This window comes from Harmonia axyridis, chromosome 4, assembly GCF_914767665.1.
Source record: "Harmonia axyridis chromosome 4, icHarAxyr1.1, whole genome shotgun sequence".
Taxonomy (NCBI): domain Eukaryota; kingdom Metazoa; phylum Arthropoda; class Insecta; order Coleoptera; family Coccinellidae; genus Harmonia; species Harmonia axyridis.
In genome coordinates, this window is record NC_059504.1 from 35,789,528 (window position 1) to 35,810,300 (window position 20,773).

At 33.4% G+C, this 20,773-nt stretch overlaps 2 protein-coding genes across 6 annotated transcripts in view; both read left to right on the forward strand.

Moving 5' to 3' along the window:
- The window catches only part of LOC123679316 (centrosomin), a 64,847-nt gene extending 56,878 nt beyond the window's left edge, over nucleotides 1-7,969 (forward strand). For all 5 annotated transcript variants that reach the window (XM_045616862.1, XM_045616860.1, XM_045616863.1 and 2 more), the window contains 3 exons: nucleotides 3,124-3,180; nucleotides 4,057-6,970; nucleotides 7,489-7,969. In XM_045616862.1, the coding sequence (XP_045472818.1) occupies nucleotides 3,124-3,180; nucleotides 4,057-6,970; nucleotides 7,489-7,730 (3,213 nt within the window). In that variant the 3' untranslated portion in view covers nucleotides 7,731-7,969. The remainder of the gene's footprint in view (nucleotides 1-3,123; nucleotides 3,181-4,056; nucleotides 6,971-7,488) is intronic.
- Nucleotides 7,970-11,644: 3,675 nt separating this feature from the next.
- LOC123678157 (sodium/potassium-transporting ATPase subunit beta-1-like) overlaps nucleotides 11,645-20,773 on the forward strand; it is a 28,164-nt gene continuing 19,035 nt past the window's right edge. The window contains exon 1 of the mRNA XM_045615010.1: nucleotides 11,645-12,040. Within this exon, the coding sequence (XP_045470966.1) occupies nucleotides 11,914-12,040 (127 nt within the window). The 5' untranslated portion in view covers nucleotides 11,645-11,913. The remainder of the gene's footprint in view (nucleotides 12,041-20,773) is intronic.

A 20,773-nucleotide genomic window follows, 5' to 3' on the forward strand; every position in this document is an offset into this window, starting at 1 on the left:
AGTTGAAGAATATCTTCTTTCGGCCATAACTTCAGAACGCCTGAAACTATCGCTTTGCGACCTGAAGCTTTTTTCATGCAAATTTGATGTTATTTCTGTTTCGTTTGAAAAAATCCTATCATTACATTTGAAATTTCGAAGTAAAATGAACAAAACAATGAACTTCTGACTTAGCGCCCCCTATCGAAATCAGCAAAAACAAATTTATCATGACTATATTTTGTCCTCAATCAACAAGATATATTCTCTTTCAGTGATGACATTTTTTCTTCAACTTCATATGAAACATTTTCGAGTAAAATTCATTTTTCTACTCAACGATAGCTATTACGCCCCCTAGCGGTAGAGGTATGAACTTCAAAATAATTTCCAGTGTGTTCTCTTGTACACTTTAGTGGTAAAATTTTTTACCGCAAGTCTCTACGATGAGTGGATCCTGAGATATAGCCGCTTACCTCGCTTATTTGCCCACCCTGTACATCCACATGCAAAATTTCAAATGTCTCTGATATGTTTTCACTAAATATTCGTTTTTTTTCGATATTCTTCCCGAATTTTCTACGGTTCTAATGATGCGATCAACAAAAATTTTACACCGAACTTTGAACCCTTATTCCTAATCTCATTGCAAAATCTCAACTCGTTCCGATTCACTCAAGAGCATTTTTTTAGATAATGCTTGAATTTTCTCTGGTTCTGGCAATGTGCTCAACATGAAATTTTGCAAGGGGCTTCAAATTGTTATTTTATAAATAAGATTTTATCCCAATCTAATTCATAGATTTCAAATTATCAGTAAAACAAAATATCGAACGACGATATTTACGGAACTAGATTTTGTCTATCACCGAACTTAAAAGCGATATTGGAGATCCGAAACTACCCTGAAAATTTTGTTAAAAAGTTATCGTTTTTATGGTCGGACGGATGGCCGGCACCACAAAATACTAGCTGTCACCGAGAGGATATGATAGAGAGATATGTTAAATGAAACTATGTATATGCAGGGTATTTCAAGATCGACTGCCTATTAGATGTTTTTAGAGAATTGGGTCTATTTGAAATCTGAAAATTCGGAATATGAAATTATTCGTGATTTCCTATTCAGCTTAAATATTTCCGAAGCTACGGCACTTCCTGTTACACAAGAAATGAAAATTTGAAAAATAAAACTATTTCATTTCATTTTTAAGGTATTATCAATATTCTTATTCTCATTTACCCCTTTTTCAAATTTTTGCGTTATATAGTTTCCAAACATCCAATCAGAAATATCCGCATGTATTTCCGATTAACGAGAAGATATTTCGGAAGTATGTTGGAAACTTTCTATGTTTTGGGGCAGTTAAAATTAAAGCACTTAGGGCCAGTTGCACTATTTGCCTAAACATTGATTAAAATTTAAACATTGATTAATTTCTGATTTCTCTCGAGAAATCATAGAGTAATCAACGTTTAAATTTTTAATCAATGTTTAGGCAAATGGTGCAACTGGCCCTTAGAAATTACAAAAAGTTGATGATGTAGATAACCAGATAAATGTGCTGACGTATTTCTAGGTCAACGAACATTCATCAATTCGATGTCCAGCAACTGAAGTAAATTTTCAGTACAACATATTTTGAAAAAAAAAAACACAAAATGCACAAATTCTAAGAAGTGCAAGCTCTCAAAGCAGATGACTCCATAAAGAGATTCAATTTGTGCAATTTTGATTAATTCTAATTTCTATGATCATAGAAACGCATTGTAGAAACAGATTGGATGAAATTGCCACTACGTATAACATAAATTGCTAAAATCTCTTGAATTATTGAATATGGGAGCATAATCATATTTGAATACTACCATTAGTTTTCTTCGTAGAATCCAACGCATAAAAAATAGGTTTCTAATTTGAAAATAGAAAGTTATGTTCAAATTTTGTTCACAATTTTTGGCACAATATTTGAAACACCTTGTAGTTAACATTCTCAAATTCAAGGAATTTGAGGAAGAAAGGATTGAGAATAAGAAAATTGATAATATCTAAGAAATGAAATGAAAAAAAGATTTTTGTTGAATTTTTTTTTCATTTCCCGTATAACTGGAAGTGCCGAAGCTTCGGAAATATTTCAGCTGAATAGGGAATCAAGAATATCATATACCGAATTTTCAGATTTCAAATAGGCCCCTTTCTCCTGAAACGTCTAATTGGCAGTCGAACTTGAAACACCCTGTATATCAGGCTTTGGATTTATATTTAAATTAGATTATAGAGCTAATTAATGTAGTTGAAAATATTTGGGGGTAGCAAAGTGTTTATTAAAAATCAAAAGTCATTTGTTTGAATCTAATTTTTTCAAACCTATTTTATTGAATCAACATAACAGGGGAAGATTACAAAGAGAAGTATTTATAATCTGTAATAATTGGAGTTTGTATCGCTAATTACAAAGTGAAGCCTTTTATCTGTTTGGAAAAAAATGAAATTACCTTCAGCTAAAATTCTCGCTTTATTTTTACTTGAAATGATAATTCGAGTGTAGGTATAATATTCGATGAGATTCAATTCATGTGATTTTTTGTGTATTAATTTCAGCAATTCCCGGCTGAAAGGATTTATTGTAGAATAATTCGTATAGTAATAATAATTTTATACGATGAATATTTCGGAAAATGTTTCCACTCAAAGGAATTCAAACTTCATTATTTGGGAAAATAATTGCATCTAACCGTTACGACCATAGTTTATACGAACTAGGACTACAAATATAAATACCGTAGATACCTAAATGCTATTTATAACTAGTAGATACCCATTCGCAGCAGTCTTACTCCAAATCACAAATAGATTATTTAGGTTTGCATTTTGTTGTGAGATTGGCCTTCCAACGATTTCACGGCACCTTCATATCATACTTCTGCATAGGTGTGGTTTGTAATGGATTGTATTTTTGTAATTATCGCATTTACTAACACATTAACGGAGTTTACATTTGTATCATTCTATTTTACATAAATGCCATGTAGTGTTTGACAATAAAAGCATGCCGATACTTAGTTGGTTTTATTTATTGCTTAGCCCATTTGTTGCTTTTGTCTCGACTGTGTTTTATGATTGAATTTTTTGATTTTCATCAGAAAGAGGACGACAATGAGTTCAAGGCATTGGTTCAAGAGTTACAAAACAAATTACAGGTGAGTTATTCCGATTTTTTTCAAGACGTTTTTGGTAAACACTTGCTTAAATTCCATTCTATTTCCATTCTATTTTTATGACCAACTCTGACACAATTTTCATATTTGATTAAATTAGATGGTTTTTACGCTACATTAGTTTAGATTTAGAAATCCTAATGTCAAATTCGAAAGTTCATAATTCTGAAACTTGCGACAGAGCAATTTATGTTTTCAACAAAAGTTTTTCGAGAAAAGTTTCTTAAATCATTATTCTATTTCTGGATTCTATATGCAAAAATAAACCGTTTAATTATCAAAAGGTTATAAATGATCATTTCTTGAACGATTTTAAAATTGTATTTGAAAATCATTTTATTTAATTAGATAGGTTTTTGTTGAAGGTTAACAAAGTTTGGAGTTCATTTCGAATGAAGCAATTTTCCTTTTTTTAAACAGATATAGTTTTATATTTCAGACAAATTCGAAGTCAGTCTTGCTCATTATATTTGAAATGACTAAATATATTACGATATTTATTTTAGTTTGAGTGGCTAAAAACACTGAAATGACCAATAGCGTATTTATATTTTACTTTTCAGTTCAAAATATGTTCAAATCTCCTCTATAAAACATAGTTTAATTATGATTATGAATTTATCAATATGTATTACTCTGATTATAATAATATTTTTTTACCATTTTCACATATATTTGCATTTTCAGATTCAGTTTCATATCGTATTTTTAAAATTGAAAGTTCATTCATTCTATGACAGCAAAATTATTCTTCAAAATAATTTGAAATTTGCTTTCATACATTTGACAATATGTTCTGTCAAACATTCTTATTGAGATGCATCAAACCAACTCTAATGCAATTCGATGAATTTTCAGATACTGGAATTGACTTTGAAGGAGAAAAATATTCATATTCAGTACATTGAGGCTCGAAATCTGGATTTACAAAATAATATACAAGCTAAAGAGAAGGATCTAATCGATTTGGAAACCAGTATGTCGACATCAGGGACCGAAAAACCAAATGATATATCCGAAAACACTTATTCGAAATTATTCGAAGAGAAGAACAAAGAAATTGAAAAGTTGAATGAAGAACTGAGAAAAAGAACCCACGACTTACAAGCTGTGGTCAATCAAGAATTATGGCAGAAGAACAGAGAAATCGAAAAATTACAAACTAAATTCACAAAACTGCTAGAGACAAAAGAGAAAGAAATGACCGAACTCAAAGAAAGTTTCTCTAGTTTGTCGATGAACTTGAATGAGTTGAGGAGTGAAAATGAGGAAAAACACATTGAAAACACAAACTTGAAAATCGACATTTCTGATTTGAAACTCCAGTTACAATTACTGAGGGAGAAAATTGGAGAATTAGGGCTAATTTCGGACGATAATCTGGAAGTCGAAATTATAATTTCTAGTTTGGACGAAATGAAAAACATCCAGCTACAATTTGAAGATGTGAAGCAGGAGAAGGAAATGTTAACGAAAAAAATAAACGAATTGGAGTGTGCCGTACAGGTTTATGAAGGTTCGCCTCAGCTTGTACCCCAAGATGAGGAACTGGAAGAATTGAGAAACAATCTGAAAACGAGCGAGAGCTTGAGGATTCAAACCACCGAAGTATGCCACATTCTGAGGGCGCAGTTGGAAGAGTTAGCTGTTTTCCTGGATTCCCTCATGAAACAAAAATCAGTCCTAGGATTCTTGGGCTCCTCCCAGAACAGAAAACTGAAGGAAGCAATCGAGCACAGTTTGGATCTATCGAAATCCTTGAATATTAGCCTTTCCTTGAATCCTGAGCAGAGTTTGATGCAGCTCTCCAACATAACCTCCCTGCTGAACAACTCTGCTCATTCTAACACGACACTAGCTGAAGATAGCAATCGCTATTCTTTCAGTATCATGCCAGATCAGGCCACTTTGACATACCAAAGTCATCTATACAGGATCGACGACGATAATGAAGACCGAGAAAAGTCGTTCCTTGTTAAATCTCTGGAAGACCAGATACAGATGCTTCAACGTGAGTTAAGCATGAAAAACAGCGAATTGAATCGTTTTAGACGTGAGTCCAGAAGTGGAAAGGACTTGAGATCGTCCCACACTAAACCCAGGATATCTCCAAGCAAACTGAAGAATTCGATAACCTTTAGAAGCGACCACCAAGATTCAGAGTCTGAAGTTTGGTCTGAGCCGGACGTCAATGTTTCCAAAGCAAGAATCGGATTGTTCCAGGAAGATGATAAATCCATCAATGGAGTAGAAGAGATCCATTCCAGTGATTCAACTGATGAGAGTCTCACACAATTGGATTATAAACGATCGGATATTCTGAATGAATGTCAGGTGACCATAACTAAATTGAGTAAACAGGTTCAAGATCTTCAAGCTAAGCTCCAAGAAAAAGAACATAATTTCATAGATCTTCAGGAAGCGAATGAGACAACTAATTCTCTCAAAGAACAGAATAACCGTCTGCTGGTTCAGGTGGAAAAACTAGAAAATGAATTGGAAGAGGCTAAATCCGAATTGTCACATGTGAATGAATGCAAGATCAAAATTGAGGCAGAATTAGAATCACTTAAAGATCAAATCAGTCAGCTAGAAGAATCCAAGAAAGACCTTATAGACTCTCATAACAATAAAGATAAAGAGCTGTGTGACAAAATCAACAAAATGAAAGTGGAAAGAGAACAGCTGGTCAATATGGCGAGTGAATATGCCAGTATGACGGAAACTTCAAGACAAGAAATTATAGATCTCGAGAATAAACTAGCACAGTTGTCAATAGAAAAAGAAAACTTAGAAGTTAATTTGAAGAAGGAATATGAAAATAATTTAATGATAGAAGTTAAAAACGTTGAAAAGCAGTTGACTGATAAGATACAAGAAACGGAATTGAAAGCTGTTGAACAAGTAAATCAGATGACCCAAAAGATTGCAGAATTAACTGAAAATTACACGAAAAATTATGTGAAAAAGTCAGAAATTTTGGAAAAGGTTAATGAAATCGAAGCTTTGAATTTGGAGTTGAACTTGTTGAATGGAGCTTTGGAAGAAACTAAAAAAGCAGCCGAACTCACTCAAGTTGTTGAGAAGAACATGAAGGAAGAGATCAACACCTTGCATGCGAAAATTAACCAAGTGGAATTGCAGTATTCCAAGGCAGTACAAGAAAAAGAAAAATTAAGAGTTGACTTAGAAGAGGAAAATAGAAAGAGCGAGGAAATGCAATCGAGGTATAATGAGATTCAACAACAAATGGTTGTGATGAAGGATTCCTATGATAAAGATGTGACCATGTTGCATAGTTACAAATCAAAATTGGAATTGAAAGTTAGCGAATTAGAGTTCAGCAATGCAGATTTGCATAACAGATTCGTCAAGCTTCAATCTGAAATTAAGGAATATAATCGTAATGTCACATCTCCTGTTGGTAGCGCCCAATTTGCTGATGTTAGCAGGTCGTTACCTGTCAGTCATGTTTCTCCATATAGCCGACAGATATCGAACACTTCTCAGTTATCTCATAGTTTAATTTCGGAGGATGAAATTAAAACAAGAGGAGTTTTCTCCATTGTTGTTCCTCAGAAATCCTTTGATTCAGAGAGAGTTGAATCAAATGCTTCGCCAGATTTGGGCATTGAGAGTGATCAAGGAAGATTTTCCAGCCTTGAAGTGCAATCGCAGGTTCCAAGGCCATTACAACAAACTATGGAGATAGCAGAGTCCATGAACAATTTATTAGATGCAGAAAATGACTCTCTACAGGGGTCTACATGTGGTAAGAATGGTATTCTAAAAGCCAGTTTGTTTTTATCTAATTTTGTGACACGATAATCCCCCGCCGTTTGATTTCTACTTTTGTTGACTGATTTAAAACGTCGGGTTAAATTTCATTAAATCTTACCTTTTAAATTCAGAGAATAATTGGTCTTTAGTTATAAGATCTAGAATATCAGTTGGAATATGTACAATAATGTACAAATTGTTGAAATAGGCTATTTGAAAGTACTTATAAAAAATATTTTCCTATTTATTGACGATGATAGAATATATCTCACCAAAACATGAGATATATTCTATTCACTTTGAGTATGAAATGAGGTTTAATAGAATCCACTACATCAATTCATCAATATACTATTCTTAACAATTTGGTACCTAGTATAAAGCCGATCGACCAATTAGTAGTTGGTTAGTTCGAATGAGTTGACTGGTACTTGTGTGATCATCAGAGTCACTTGATCTATGGAATCACAAATATTGAATAAATTGTATTAATTAGACTCTCATTTCCAGATAATAAATCCTGCTATCAAAAATCTTTGGAACTGTCACAGGAGAATAACAATTTGAAGAAAAAATTGTTGAAGACGAGAAAGGCCCTTGAGGATACTGTGACGCAGCTCACATTAGCTAATCAACGTAAAAAATTAGTTGAAAAAAATATTTGTCGACAAATTCACAAGACAAGCCAGGTGTTGCGTGAAGCAAAAGCTAACCTTGACTCGGGTTCGGAGACTGACTTCCATAAAAAATAATTATATTATGTGTATTTTTGTTTAATACTGTTATCTTTAGGTCGTACATTTTGGAATGTGATATTTCCTAATTTTAATTGAACCTACTTAAATTTTAGTGTAGTTAACTCATTCTGATAATTTTATAATAGGACAAGGTATTATTAATTTCAAAACTATTGTGATACAGAATGAAAATAATGTACATTTACAGAATATGTATATAAGAAAGTTAAAATAGAATTTTTTGATTTTTTTAACCGAATTATGTTATTTACCCTTCCTTATTATTGATTTTGAGTTTACTGAAGTTAGAGGGAGCTTTGTGATCACATTAACAATGAACTTTGGTTGTGTGTGTATGTCGCTCTTGTTGCCTGAAATCTTTATTACAGCCTTAACTTCTACAATTATTATCCGCAATATATTTAGTTTGGGTATTCATCTTCAGTGGTATGTGGTCCCATATAAAATTCAGCTTATTAAGAAAAAGGATGCATGTTGAGGAGGTTCTTTAGAAATGTCAACATTTTTGAACATAAGTTGCATGTTCGTAAGCATAAAAATTATTTGTTTCAGGCGATAATAGACTTTTGAAGAACGGTAAAGGGGAAGCACACTGCCACAACAGAGTAGTTTTTTGTTTCTTGAATTGGATCACATGAATTTCATTCAACAAATTGTTGAGTGAATTGTTGATGATAATTCCAGGGGAATATTATCTGAAATAAGTGGAAAAAATGAAACCCTTTGCATTCAGATTTTGTAACAATGAGTTCTTTTCATTTTTTTTGACAATGTTATAAACGGTCCCAAATGTAAAGTTTCGACTCAATAATGACGAATCCTTCCCAAATTCTAATCTGTCGGTCTGTCCGCCCTTAAACTCGGCAACTCTGGAACAGAAATACCTAGAAACTTGAAGTTTTCTGAGTAAAATCCGATCGAAATATTGCATTTAGCTGTGACATAACAATTTCAAGCTTCATGCAAAATTTCTTGTTGATTGCGACCAGAACCAGAGAAAATTAGAAAAGAATTATTTCAAGTTGATTATATTATCAGAACTGCATAATATTCAAGGAGAATAGAAATACTCAATATCAGACAGATGGGGTTGAGATTTTGAGTGTATATATGCATAGGATGTTCCTTAATGATATGCTAATATTTGAGGGGGCGATTCTTGCAGCCATTTTGAGAAAAAAATTATGAACGCGTATGTCTTGAATAAATAAATAACTTCACTTTTTACCAGTGGCGTCTGAATGGGTATTGCATTGAATATTTTTGTAGAAAAAATGTTACGACACTGCTTCTTCTCAAAGTAAAAATTATTTTTGAAGTTCTCATTCATTTCTGAGCATATTTGATCTCTTGATTTTACTTGGTCCGGGTATGGTTTTCCATGTAAAATCAAGGACAAATTGCTGAAAGTTTCTTGGGGTGATTTTTGTATGGAAATCGGTATGAAGCAGTTTCTTTTCAATTGGGAAATCTAACGACGAAATTGAATTTTTAAAATTCTCATTTGTTTTGAACCAATTTGAGTTATCAATCAATTTTAGTTGATTCGCAAGCACCCACTTTTATTAACCTGACTTATTATCCCTGAAGTAAAACAATTTTTATTTTTTCAAGTGAAAATCCATGCCCCGGACAAAGTCAAATCAAGAGATCAAATTTGTTCAGAAATGAATGAGAATTTCACAAATAATTTTCACTTCAACATTTCTTCTCCAAAAATATTCAGTGCAAAACCCATACAGACGCCACTGGTAAAAATAATAAAATTGTTTGTACACCAGAAAATGTATCTTGATGCAGTGAAAAAGTGTACCAAATTTCATAGAAAAAACTGCAATAGCTTCATTTTGGTTATTAAAAAATGTTTTTTTCTGGAAACTTTACCACCTTGCATATCCAAACACATTCACGACATACATGGGATAGTAAAATTTCTGAACAAAACTTCACTAGCTCTCAGAATAACTTTCGAATAGGCAGATCCAACTGAGAGCGCAGCCTTTGAGATGGTCGAATTCGTGCACGACTGCTTGGATGATGGAATCTGTGTTGCGGGTTTGTTCTTCGACCAATCTCGAGAATTCGATTCCCTAAAGTTCGATTTCATTATTGACAAATTGTATAGGTAGTCTTGGATTCAGGGTTGTTTTTCTGGAGTGGGTCTGAAGTTTCCTTACAAGTCGATGCCTTTATGTAAGTGTGGATCAGCAGGATTCCAATAAATATCCTGCGATGATGGGTGTCCCGCAGGGATCTGTTTTAGGGCCCTTATTATTTATCATTTTTGTGAATGATCCATGAACAAGTATTAGGTACCCATCACATTTTATTTCCATTAAGATTTTACTCTTTGCAGATGATAACTCAATTCTCATCACATCACTGAATCTCTTCTGCTTTGTGCTACAGCCAAAATGAATGTTAACAAGACTGATCTAATTTACCGTCAAACTCCCGATTCATAGGTCGACGACTGATTTTAAATATGCCTTCTGGTGACTTACAATCATCTGACTCTTTGAAGTTTCTTGGTATACATGTTGATATCACTCTCAATTGGAGGAATCATGTTGATGATGGTTGTAGGAATTTATGTAGTTTTTATTATGCTTGTTGGGAGTATTCTGTTCTCTATGGTACTCTCACCTGAATTACAATGTGATTCTGTGTGGTGAATCACCCGACATCGATGCAGTCTTTGTCTTATACATCTTGAAGTACCTGCTCACGGGCGTAGTCAGAGCAAACAAATTTCAGCAGTCTCCGTCATACATCGGAGCTGAACTTTTCAATCATATGTGCCTGATAGGCTGAAAGGTTTTGGACTACAAAAGTTTCAGAAAACAAGATGAGATCATTTTTAGTTGAGAGATGGTTTTATTTATAGCAAAAATGATTATTTTAATTCAATTATTGTCTGATTTAATTTTCTGTTTGGGTGTGATTTTTTTTTCTTTTTGATACCTTATGGACACCCCTTGGATTCAACACTGCCTTAAATGTTAGCATATCATCAAGAAACACTCTATATGGAATAACAATTTCAAGCTTCATACAAAATTTCCTGTTGTCAGCGTCATTAGAGCGAAAAAAATTCAAGCATAATATCGAAAAAAACTTAATATTTCAGCGACATCAAATACGACCTAGCTGAAAATTTGAGTGTATAATAGCAATTTTAAGTTAGATGCAAAATTCCATGTTGAACTCGTCACCAGAGCCATAGTCAAAAATCCAAGCAAAATATCGAATAAAAATGAGCAAAGCACTGATGTGAGATGGGATTCATTAATCACATTACGTACATATTTATATAAAATTTTGTGGTCTCTAAGAGCACAATTGGCACACGAATGAACAAGCTTTCGAAAGCTTCTGGCCTCACGTCAGTGCTTCTCCAATTTTTTTTTGCATTAGCATATTTTGTCTTTAAAACCGGACTGATAATAGTTATTTGATTTAGCTTTTGCTTAGTGTTGAATCTAAGAAATATAATGAAATATAGTTGTATACTGGCTGAGGGATCAGACTCGAAATGAAACTATAGTGTTTATTTATTTTTCAAAAACTCAAAACTTATCCAGAAATTGAAAAATTGATATTGATCACTTTAATTTTTGTTCTTAGTAGAAATACCTCTAGAACTTTTTCCGAAGCAAATTTCAACTTGAGTAAATCGAAAGGACCGACTCCAAAACTTTATCTATCCTCCTGTTGAACTCTTTGGCAGTTAGAAATGGGCTAGAATGAATTTATTATCAATGTGAGCAAACAAAGAGAGGTGTAAAAGTTGGATTATTCTGATCGATTATCAATTATGTAGGTGGGCCATCAGTACCAACTCCACTTAAAAAGATTCCGTTAGGCGTGTGACTAGTTTTCATTTTATCCACGCTCGCTCATTAAGTTGGCATATAAGCGAGCGCGCAAAAGCATTTCAATTTCAACACGTTCGGATGTGAACTTGTCCGTGTGTTCAGTCGGTTTCCATCAGTTTCCGATTCACCTGTTGTAGAGTGATATATGAAAATTCGAATGAATTAACAGTTTCCTGATTTTTAATTTTCGTGTTGTGCTCTTGTGTGAAGTGTTCTTTCGTCATAATCTGTGATTTTAAACCTTCAAACTGTTTTATTCATTATAAGAATATCTCATTTGGTCCTATAATATTTGTATTATGGAGAATGAAAATGGCTTTAGGAACAATTATTCCAACCATAAGGACAATAAATGGCAATCATTGCAAAAAACAATATACGATTCCTCCAAGAATGAAATATTAGGCAGGACGCCTAAGAGTTGGGGTAAGTTTATCTAATTATCTATTATTATTTTGCGCGAAATCAGTTAGATGATTTCTTGACAGTAGTCAGTTTAAAAAACTCAAAAATAAACATAACCTCAATAAAAGTTTCGAAGAAAATTATGTTCTAAACTTTCGTTTTTCGGAGCACGGAATGTAATAATAATTGTAAGTTGTGGTTTATGATGACTTATTGCATGTTTCATGCATTCAAAATCTTGGAATATCCACTTGATTCTCTAAAAATAACTGCCGAATATTCTAGAGCCCAAAATAGATCGCGGTTTGGGTGTAAAGTATCAATGGATCATTGAAATAAGTTGTATGTGGTGAATATTTTTAAAATTGTAAAGTTATTTCAGACTTCCGCTTGATATTCACAGAAATATCGAAAACACACAGTGCTGAGCAATCCACTTATCATTCAAAAACTTTTCACAATCTTAAGATCAATTGAAAATTTGCGAATAATATTTTCTGAACTTTTGAATTCTTTGTGGATGAATGTATGATTCCACTTCAAGATTTGGAGAATTATGAAAATAAAAAAAATAAATGTTTCCTTACCATTATAGATATCGTCTATGAAATTTTCAAAATGTAGATCATTAAAAAATGATAAGATGAATAAGATTTTAATAGTCCTGAACTGGTTTATAACCTGTTCAAAGTTGATTTAAGGGCAGTTCTTGGAGTTTCAATATTATGTATAAATTGATTGAACAAAGTTATACCTAATAATAAATCTTCATCTTTATTTTATTCTCCAGGAATTATCATTAGAGATTTTCGAAATTCTTTGAAAAATCTAAGGCCGAATAAAGACTTCTCAAAAGAGAGTCTAAAAATTGTTTGCTCTTACTTACAAAAGTATCCGATCCGTCAATTTTGATGGTTAGATATGAAAACAAATAATTTCTGAAAACTATTCGACTTGCTTCCATGGAATGAAATAAGTATATATTGTTTTAGTCAATCATAACATTTTCATCTCTATTTGTTCCAATTCCAGGAATGAGTATGCGAAATTTTGAAATAACTTTCAGTTCAAATCGCAAAGGATGATTTTAATCGTAAGGAAGGAGTTCAACGAGTTGAAATGTTATTTTGAATTGCTCTGCGTTTCTAAACAAAAAATAGTATATAGCATAAACCATCTTCGAATAACCTTTCGTAACAAATAATGAATCCCATAAATTTCTGCAATATTTTCTTTCTGTTCTTTACTTACTCATTCTGAAAACTTTTTTATAAGGTTTATAATATTATTTTCAATACCAAAATGAAAATAGTGTACCTACTCTCTTACGATAGAATTGGAAAAAATTCTAAATTTTTCCATATTTTTATTTCGTATCTAATAATAAATTTTTGCGATATTCTAAAAAAAAAGAGAATGCGAAAAAACTTCACGAGCTTTCTAGAAATCTTTAACAGCTAGTTCAAACACTCGATAAACCAGAGACTCAATCTGAAAATATAATTGAAAACATGATTTGCAATAATGATTCTGAATACATTATTTTTTACAAAAGAGTGCCAAACTTTGTTAATCTCGTAGTTATGAAGTTCAAGAGATTTGATTCGGATTTCTGAACAAATAACAATAACACTATTTTTCGAAATGTATGTATGGGATAATGTTTGAAGTGACTAATTTCAAATCGGATCGATTATTGTCGACCTTATCGTATTCCTCAGAACAAATTTCTCAGTATACGTTCACGTTGTCCTATCGTATTTCCTTATTATGATATAAATTCCGGATGTGATTTCTTGATAATGATTCAGTTACATTCATTGCGTAATATCTGATAGGTATATCAATGCCATTTATAAAAACGAAATAAATAAACCTTTTCTCAAATTTTTCTGGAAGGCTCTTTCATATAATGCTTGTTTTTCAAGAGTTCGACAACTTTAAATAGTATTACAAGACTGAAATATTATTGGAAGGAATTTTTAATTATTATTATCTGGTAAATAATTTCATGGCATTTATTTTTTGTCCGCTACGGCTACGAGTTACTGAGTCCATTCGATAAGTCCAATTTTTCACTACTTTTTCCAATTAATCTCTGGCTGTATGGCGTCAAAGGTGGCTTGAATATATTGGCTTCTGATGCTTCAAGAGTTGCTGGTTTGGCGAAATAAATCAGTGTCCCAACATAGGCCCATGAAAATTAATCAAGAGACGTTAAGTCGCATGAATGAGAGGGCCAGGTAATAGGACTTCTAGAAATAAAGTTGTCACCAAATTGATTTTGCAATAAATTTATGGTTGAGCGCGCTGAATGGCAAGTTGCGCCATCTTATTGGAACAAAATGTCTTCTATGTTTAGCTTGTAATTTTAGGAAACAAAAATCAGTCAGCATTTTCCAGGTAGCCGAGGGACAAAGACCAACAAGTTGAGAACGTCGACGTATCGACATTTCGGCGTCTTCTCCAAAACTTTACGCTACAGCAGCAATATTTTTTTCGGTATTATTTGTCTTGCTGATGGTTTTGAATCGTGAACAGTTAAAACTTAAAACAGTCCATAAAACAATCAATTAGGTACAGCAAGAATTGCTTGCTCACTAGGCAGATTATGTTGACTGTAAAATAGATGAAGTGCTCCATGAACTTCGCGAATTGAATCATTTTTTTTCATAATTTCTCCACAATTTGGCGTTGTTTTGGCGTTAAACGATTCATGATGAGGTTCCGTAAGGTTTGGCAATACGCTCTATTAGTGTGACGTCACGCCATTTTTGGTTTTCCTGTCAGTGTTCGGAATCCAAACAAATAAATAGTCATTCAAATTAGTACGGTGTCGTTGAAGGAATTGGCTTATTTTCATAAATAAGAGTATTTGAGGAACGATTTCAGTATTAATTGATAGACAGAAGGAACGAGGTTAATACTAAGTTTGAATCCTGTATCATTACCAAGATTTTGTAAAAAGCTGTGTTTATAAGATCGTTCCTTAAATCATCTTATTTATCAAAATAAGCCAATTTTTTCAATGACAACGTACTAATTTGAATGACAATTTGTTTGTTTGGATTCCGAACACTGACAGGAGAACTAAAAATGGCGGTGTGTGACGTCATCACTAATGAAGCGTATTGGCAAACCTTACGGAACAGAAATGCCAACACAATTTGGTATTGTCAACTGTCAAACCACCATAACTTATTATGCAGCTAAAAAAATACCTGTTATATTTTATATTGGGTTTTGTTAAATAAAGGCCTTTTTCTCGAATTTTTAGCCGGGAATTGTATCAAACGATAAGTTTCACTCGCTATACACGATTCTTAATCAAATTCATTTCTGTCCGTCCGTAAACACGATTACCCTTGAATGAACATACATACCAAATCTTCAACTTTCAATCTTTGTGAAAAATTTCATGTTGAGTTTGTCATCATATTCATAAGAAATTCAAGCAGAATTTTTCCGTAACCATAGATCGGACTATGTTGATATTCAGTTTGTAAATGTAGAACAATCAATCGAATCTTTATGGCGTATCGTCGGAATTGCCGATCTAGATGAACTAACCGAAAACAATGACATCATAATACTTAAATCACATCTCATATAATCATATACAGTTCTGTGGTGTCGCAATAGGCGCATGGATGAATCAATATCCTTTAAAATTTTCACAATTTGAGTTCGTGAAATGCTCAAAAGAATTAGGAACCTACTGATGTGGAGTTAGGAGATTTTGTATATACTCTTGTTCAAATTGATGGAAGCATCTCTTTTTTTGGAAGAATTTTCTCAAGTATACGGAGAATAAAGCATATAGAAATTGTACTGACGAGAAATCTTGAATTTGACGACTAATAGGTACCCATCAATCAGTTGAACCTTATCTTTTGGAATCATTTGCGACTCAAAATTTTAAAAAAATACAGATATCGTGGGGAAATGATATTTATACTTGGGGAACGAGCGATCGAAACGTTAAACGACAAAATCGTAGAAGAAACAATTTTAGATGTAATCTAGCAGTTCAATTGGATTCTTCTTCAGAATTATGCTATTTTCAAGACCTCCTGGTATGTTGATATGTAATATTGTGTTAATATTTATCATTATCACATTGACGTCAAGGACACAACAAACCACATAAGTCTAGCTTGGATAATTATTGTCATGTTTTTTTATCCACTTCCGAAATCTACTTCTGAAATTATCACATTTTTTGTTTATAATTCTTATATGTGAGTATCCCCTTCACTCAAAAAAAATATAAACTTATTCACATTATACAGATATTTTCTGTCTTTTATATGCGGTTGAGGCAGATTGATTATAATTTTAATTATATCCCCATTGAAAGATACCTACTGCTGAACATTGTCAAACATAAAATAGATGGTAAGAAGCAGTCTTTGAGTTCGGGAGTTATGTTGAGGATCGGAAGGCCATTTTTGAATTTGAACACAAATTAAAAAATTACGGAGATTATCGTGCCGAAATGAAGCGATCTGTTAAGGGAAAGAGTGCTCAAAAATAAATTTATTTTTTCTCTTTTCGATACGTGTCTCTGTACTGGCTACAAATCGTGAAAACATAAAATTGAACAAAACTTTCTAGATTTCCGCTGGATTCAGGAAAACTTGATTTTCACGATAAAACTTTTGGAACATACTCATTTAACCGAACATACAATTCAATTCGAGCAGAATCTGGCAGTTGTTTTCTTAGATATCAACTAAAAAAATTATCTATGGTTTCCGTTCGCACGATCTTTTTCCAAACTGTAAGGAAATAAAATTGATATATTTTGGTCATGAAATATTTCAGATGAAACTGATAACATTTGAATCGATGGAAGGAACTGTTTTAGAATATTCACAATAGATGTAACTAACCATGAAGCATCAAACTATTATAATCGTTAATTTCCTTTAGTCAGGAAAATTGTAAGCATAATACCTACCTACAAAGTGATCTTCCAAGGCAGTATCGCACTAAACTTCGACCTAGTCTATTCTACAGTGGCGTATTTGTTACATTTCTTAGTAATAGGCTATAAAAGATTTTGCAATGAGAGGTTTCATTTTGATATTAAAAAGAACGAGTATCTATATTTCAAGAGAAATCAGTGGATGTTCATTTCATTGTAACGAAGAAAATAACGATGGAAAACTATATCAGCAAAATGGCCGCCACGGTTTGATTGCACCTCCATATCCTTTCAATGAAATTTGTTCTGACCAATTCGTCATTTACGGCTGTATGTCCTCGATAACTTAACGAATTTCATCTTAAAGAATCTTGAAGATTCTCTTCAAGATATAACACGAGCAGAAAACTTTTCTTGTAAAATTGCGATTGTTTTGTTGCCGTCTTGTTGAAAATAAACGTCGTTCACATCAATTCCAGCCATGAAATATCATTGAACATAGCTCGGTAGTGTGATGCATTCACCGCAAAAGATGCACCAGAATCATTTTCGAATAAGTAAGATTCAATCAGCCAAAAACCGCGCACGTTGTGGATGGAGAGGCTTTTCAACAGTCATTCCTAGATTTTCCGAGCCCAAAATGTGACAATTCTGCTTCTTAATGTAGCCTCCGAGGGGAAAATGGGCTGCATCACTGAAGAAGATTCTTCAATGAAAATTTGGAGCATTTTGATTTCAAGGACCTAATCAGCGAAGATACGACGTTGGTGGTGATCGACCGGCTTGAGTTCTTGTCTTAACTGAATTCTAAAAGCCTTAAGACCTTAGTCTTTATGCAAAATAAGGAGTAATGTCCTTTGTGGAATACCTAATTCACAAGATCAACAAAAAATCGACAAATCTGACTTTTTTTTCAGTTGTTCTTGAGCAATGCACACGGTTTCGACTCTTTACAGCACTAACTTGTCCCAACATCTCAAATATTTCCACCAGTTTTACTTTTGCCGGCGAAAAAAGGTGCTTCACGACGATCCAAAAGTTCACATTCATACAAATGAAATTGAAATTAGATGATTTGTGCTATGCTGACCTTATTCGATATATTTCTTCTATTTTTAGTACGGTTGTAAACTTGGATTTCGTTGTGTCAGTTCATAGATTTGATTTTACACAATAAATAGTGTTTGGATATGTTTCCGTGTTAACGAAAGGTCAATTATCACCTGAACCTGATTTACAGTTTCGGTCTCCTAATTTTGATTTCACACGGTATCGAATGACACAGTTGAGGAATTATTGTTGAGTATAAAGTCCAATATGGCAGGACAATATGAAATTAATTTGATTATGTTGATTGAGAATAAATTTCCAGAAGCATGGAAACTAACAGGCCAATTGAAAAGTCCCCGGTCTACCATAGTGAAACACATTTTTTTTACAAAATTCGATTTTATTATTCAACATAGTTGCCTTTGAGGGCGATACAGCGATTATAGTGATCTTTCAACTTTTCGATACCATTTTTGTTGTACGATTTGTCTTTCGCTTCAAAATAGGCCTCAGTTTCGGCGATTACTTCTTCATTGGCGCTGAATTTCTTGCCAGCGAGCATTCTGAATGAGGTCTGAGAACAGGCAAAAGTCGCTGGGGGTCAGATCTGGCAAATACGGTGGATGCAGAAGCAATTCCAAGCCGAATTCATGCAATTTTGCCATTGTTTTCATTAATTTGTGACATGGCGCATTGTCTTGATGAAACAGCACCTTTTTTTTCTTCAAATGGGGATCCTTTAAACGATCCAATAACGCTTTATATGATCTGGCCCTTTTAGAGGTAATCAATGAATATTATACCTTGCGCATCCCAGAATACTGAAGCCATAATCTTGCCAGCTGACTGTTGAGTTTTCCCCGCTTTGGATTATCGTGTGCAGTCCACTCAGCTGACTGTCGATTGGACTCCGGAGTGAAATGATGGCGCCATGTTTTATCCATTGTCACATATCGACGCAAAAATTCATGTTTATTGCAATTAAACAGCTTCAAACACTGCTCAGAATCATTAACACGTTGTTGCTTTTGATCGATTGTGAGCTCGCACAGAACCTATTTTGAACACAGCTTTCTCATGTACAAATATTCGTGAATGATATGATGTACACGTTCAGATGATATCTTCACAATGTCTGTTATCCTAATCAACTTCTTCACTTTACGGTCATGTTCGTACAATTTTTTGGATTTTTTCCGTAGAAAACGAATCAGCGACAACAAACAAGGATTTGAAATTCCAAAGTTGTGAAGTAAATGAAAGAGATTTTAGAATAAGTGAATTTCCCCCTCAAAACCATCAAACTTTTACTCGAAAAATATTTTCGAAAGATATTCGACAGATTCTATTGAAAAAATTTACTCAGTATAATAAATTCAAGACAAAAAATATTTTTGGGTCAAATTCGCCGCCCTCTAGAACCTGCCGTCTTAGGCTTCGCTTCAGCCTACGCAGCCTTCTAGTGAATCCGCCACTGCTTTTTTATGGCGTCAACATCGTCCTGTAGGATGGATATATTGAGGACTGGGTCGGTTCTTGCTGGTTCAAATCGGTTAAAGTTCGATCGAAGTTCGGGAAATATCCATCCCATCGAGTAAGGGTTGGTTTCGCTTCCCCTGATGGACGAGTGACAATAAGGGGTGGCCAAGTCGATAATAATGCTCCTTTCATGTGAAGCCTTAGACGTTGTTTGACCGGTTTCAAGCTTTATATGTAGCCATGTCGTGAAGTCTTCGTTACCCCTATGTCAAAAGTATGTAAATCTCATTCTGAAACCTTCGAAATGAGTTGATCAATTAACCTATTTTGTGGGTTTTTCTGGAGTTCCACAAACATGACATTTTTAGCATGAAACGGTCTGGAACAGATTCACTCCTTTTATGTATAGAATTGGTTGTTCCGCAGATATAAACTTTTGGAGATTTGTTTTCTCAATACCTAATTGAAAAAAAAACTCATCCGATCTAGAGTTGATTTATTCTGTATAGAAAGTCGTTAATGAATAAATACTATACCAAGAGCAAAATAGCAAAACGAATGTTTATGCAAAATATCTTAAGGATCGTATTATCAGAAGATTGAAAAATGTGGAAGGCTATTGCATTAAAGTCTCGCGTAATTGGTCATATCATAGACCAGGCAGGTTAATCAAACAAGAGTCTAAATCCAAAATTTCGTGACAAGAAGGGAAAACGAATTCGAACAAGTGCGTAAAAGCCCAGACAGTGCTAACATAATTAATAACTAAAAAAAAGAACTTAGAAACTATACGTCAAGTTTTGCAGAAATTCAAGGATAGCCTGAATATTTGGACGCGCCTGTTGAGTATGTTAATGGACAATATCAATCGATTAGAAAATATTGGAATTATATACTTGGAGAAAAATTCTACTGTACCATCATATACATTTTTTCTTTTCTTTTTTCTTTTGTTTTATCGACCATTCGGCTGATTGTTTTCCATCGGTAATGGCATAACTTTCTCCTTACAATGAAATAAATATCCATCGATTTCCCCAAAATTTACTCTTTTCTTTTCAAAATGAAATAAAATTCTTATTAGAAAATCCTATATTAACGTTTTATTCGATAGATTCTCTTTTCACTATTGGCTGCCAAAATGTTTCATTTGAGTCAAAAATGTGTACCGAGCTTTGTGGGGATGATATTAGATTGAAAAATAAGAATAGTTTCATGAATGAACTTAAGGCCCAAAATGTATATTGATGGAGATATATGCTTCCAAAGTTGATAAAAGTGAAGAAATTTTCCCG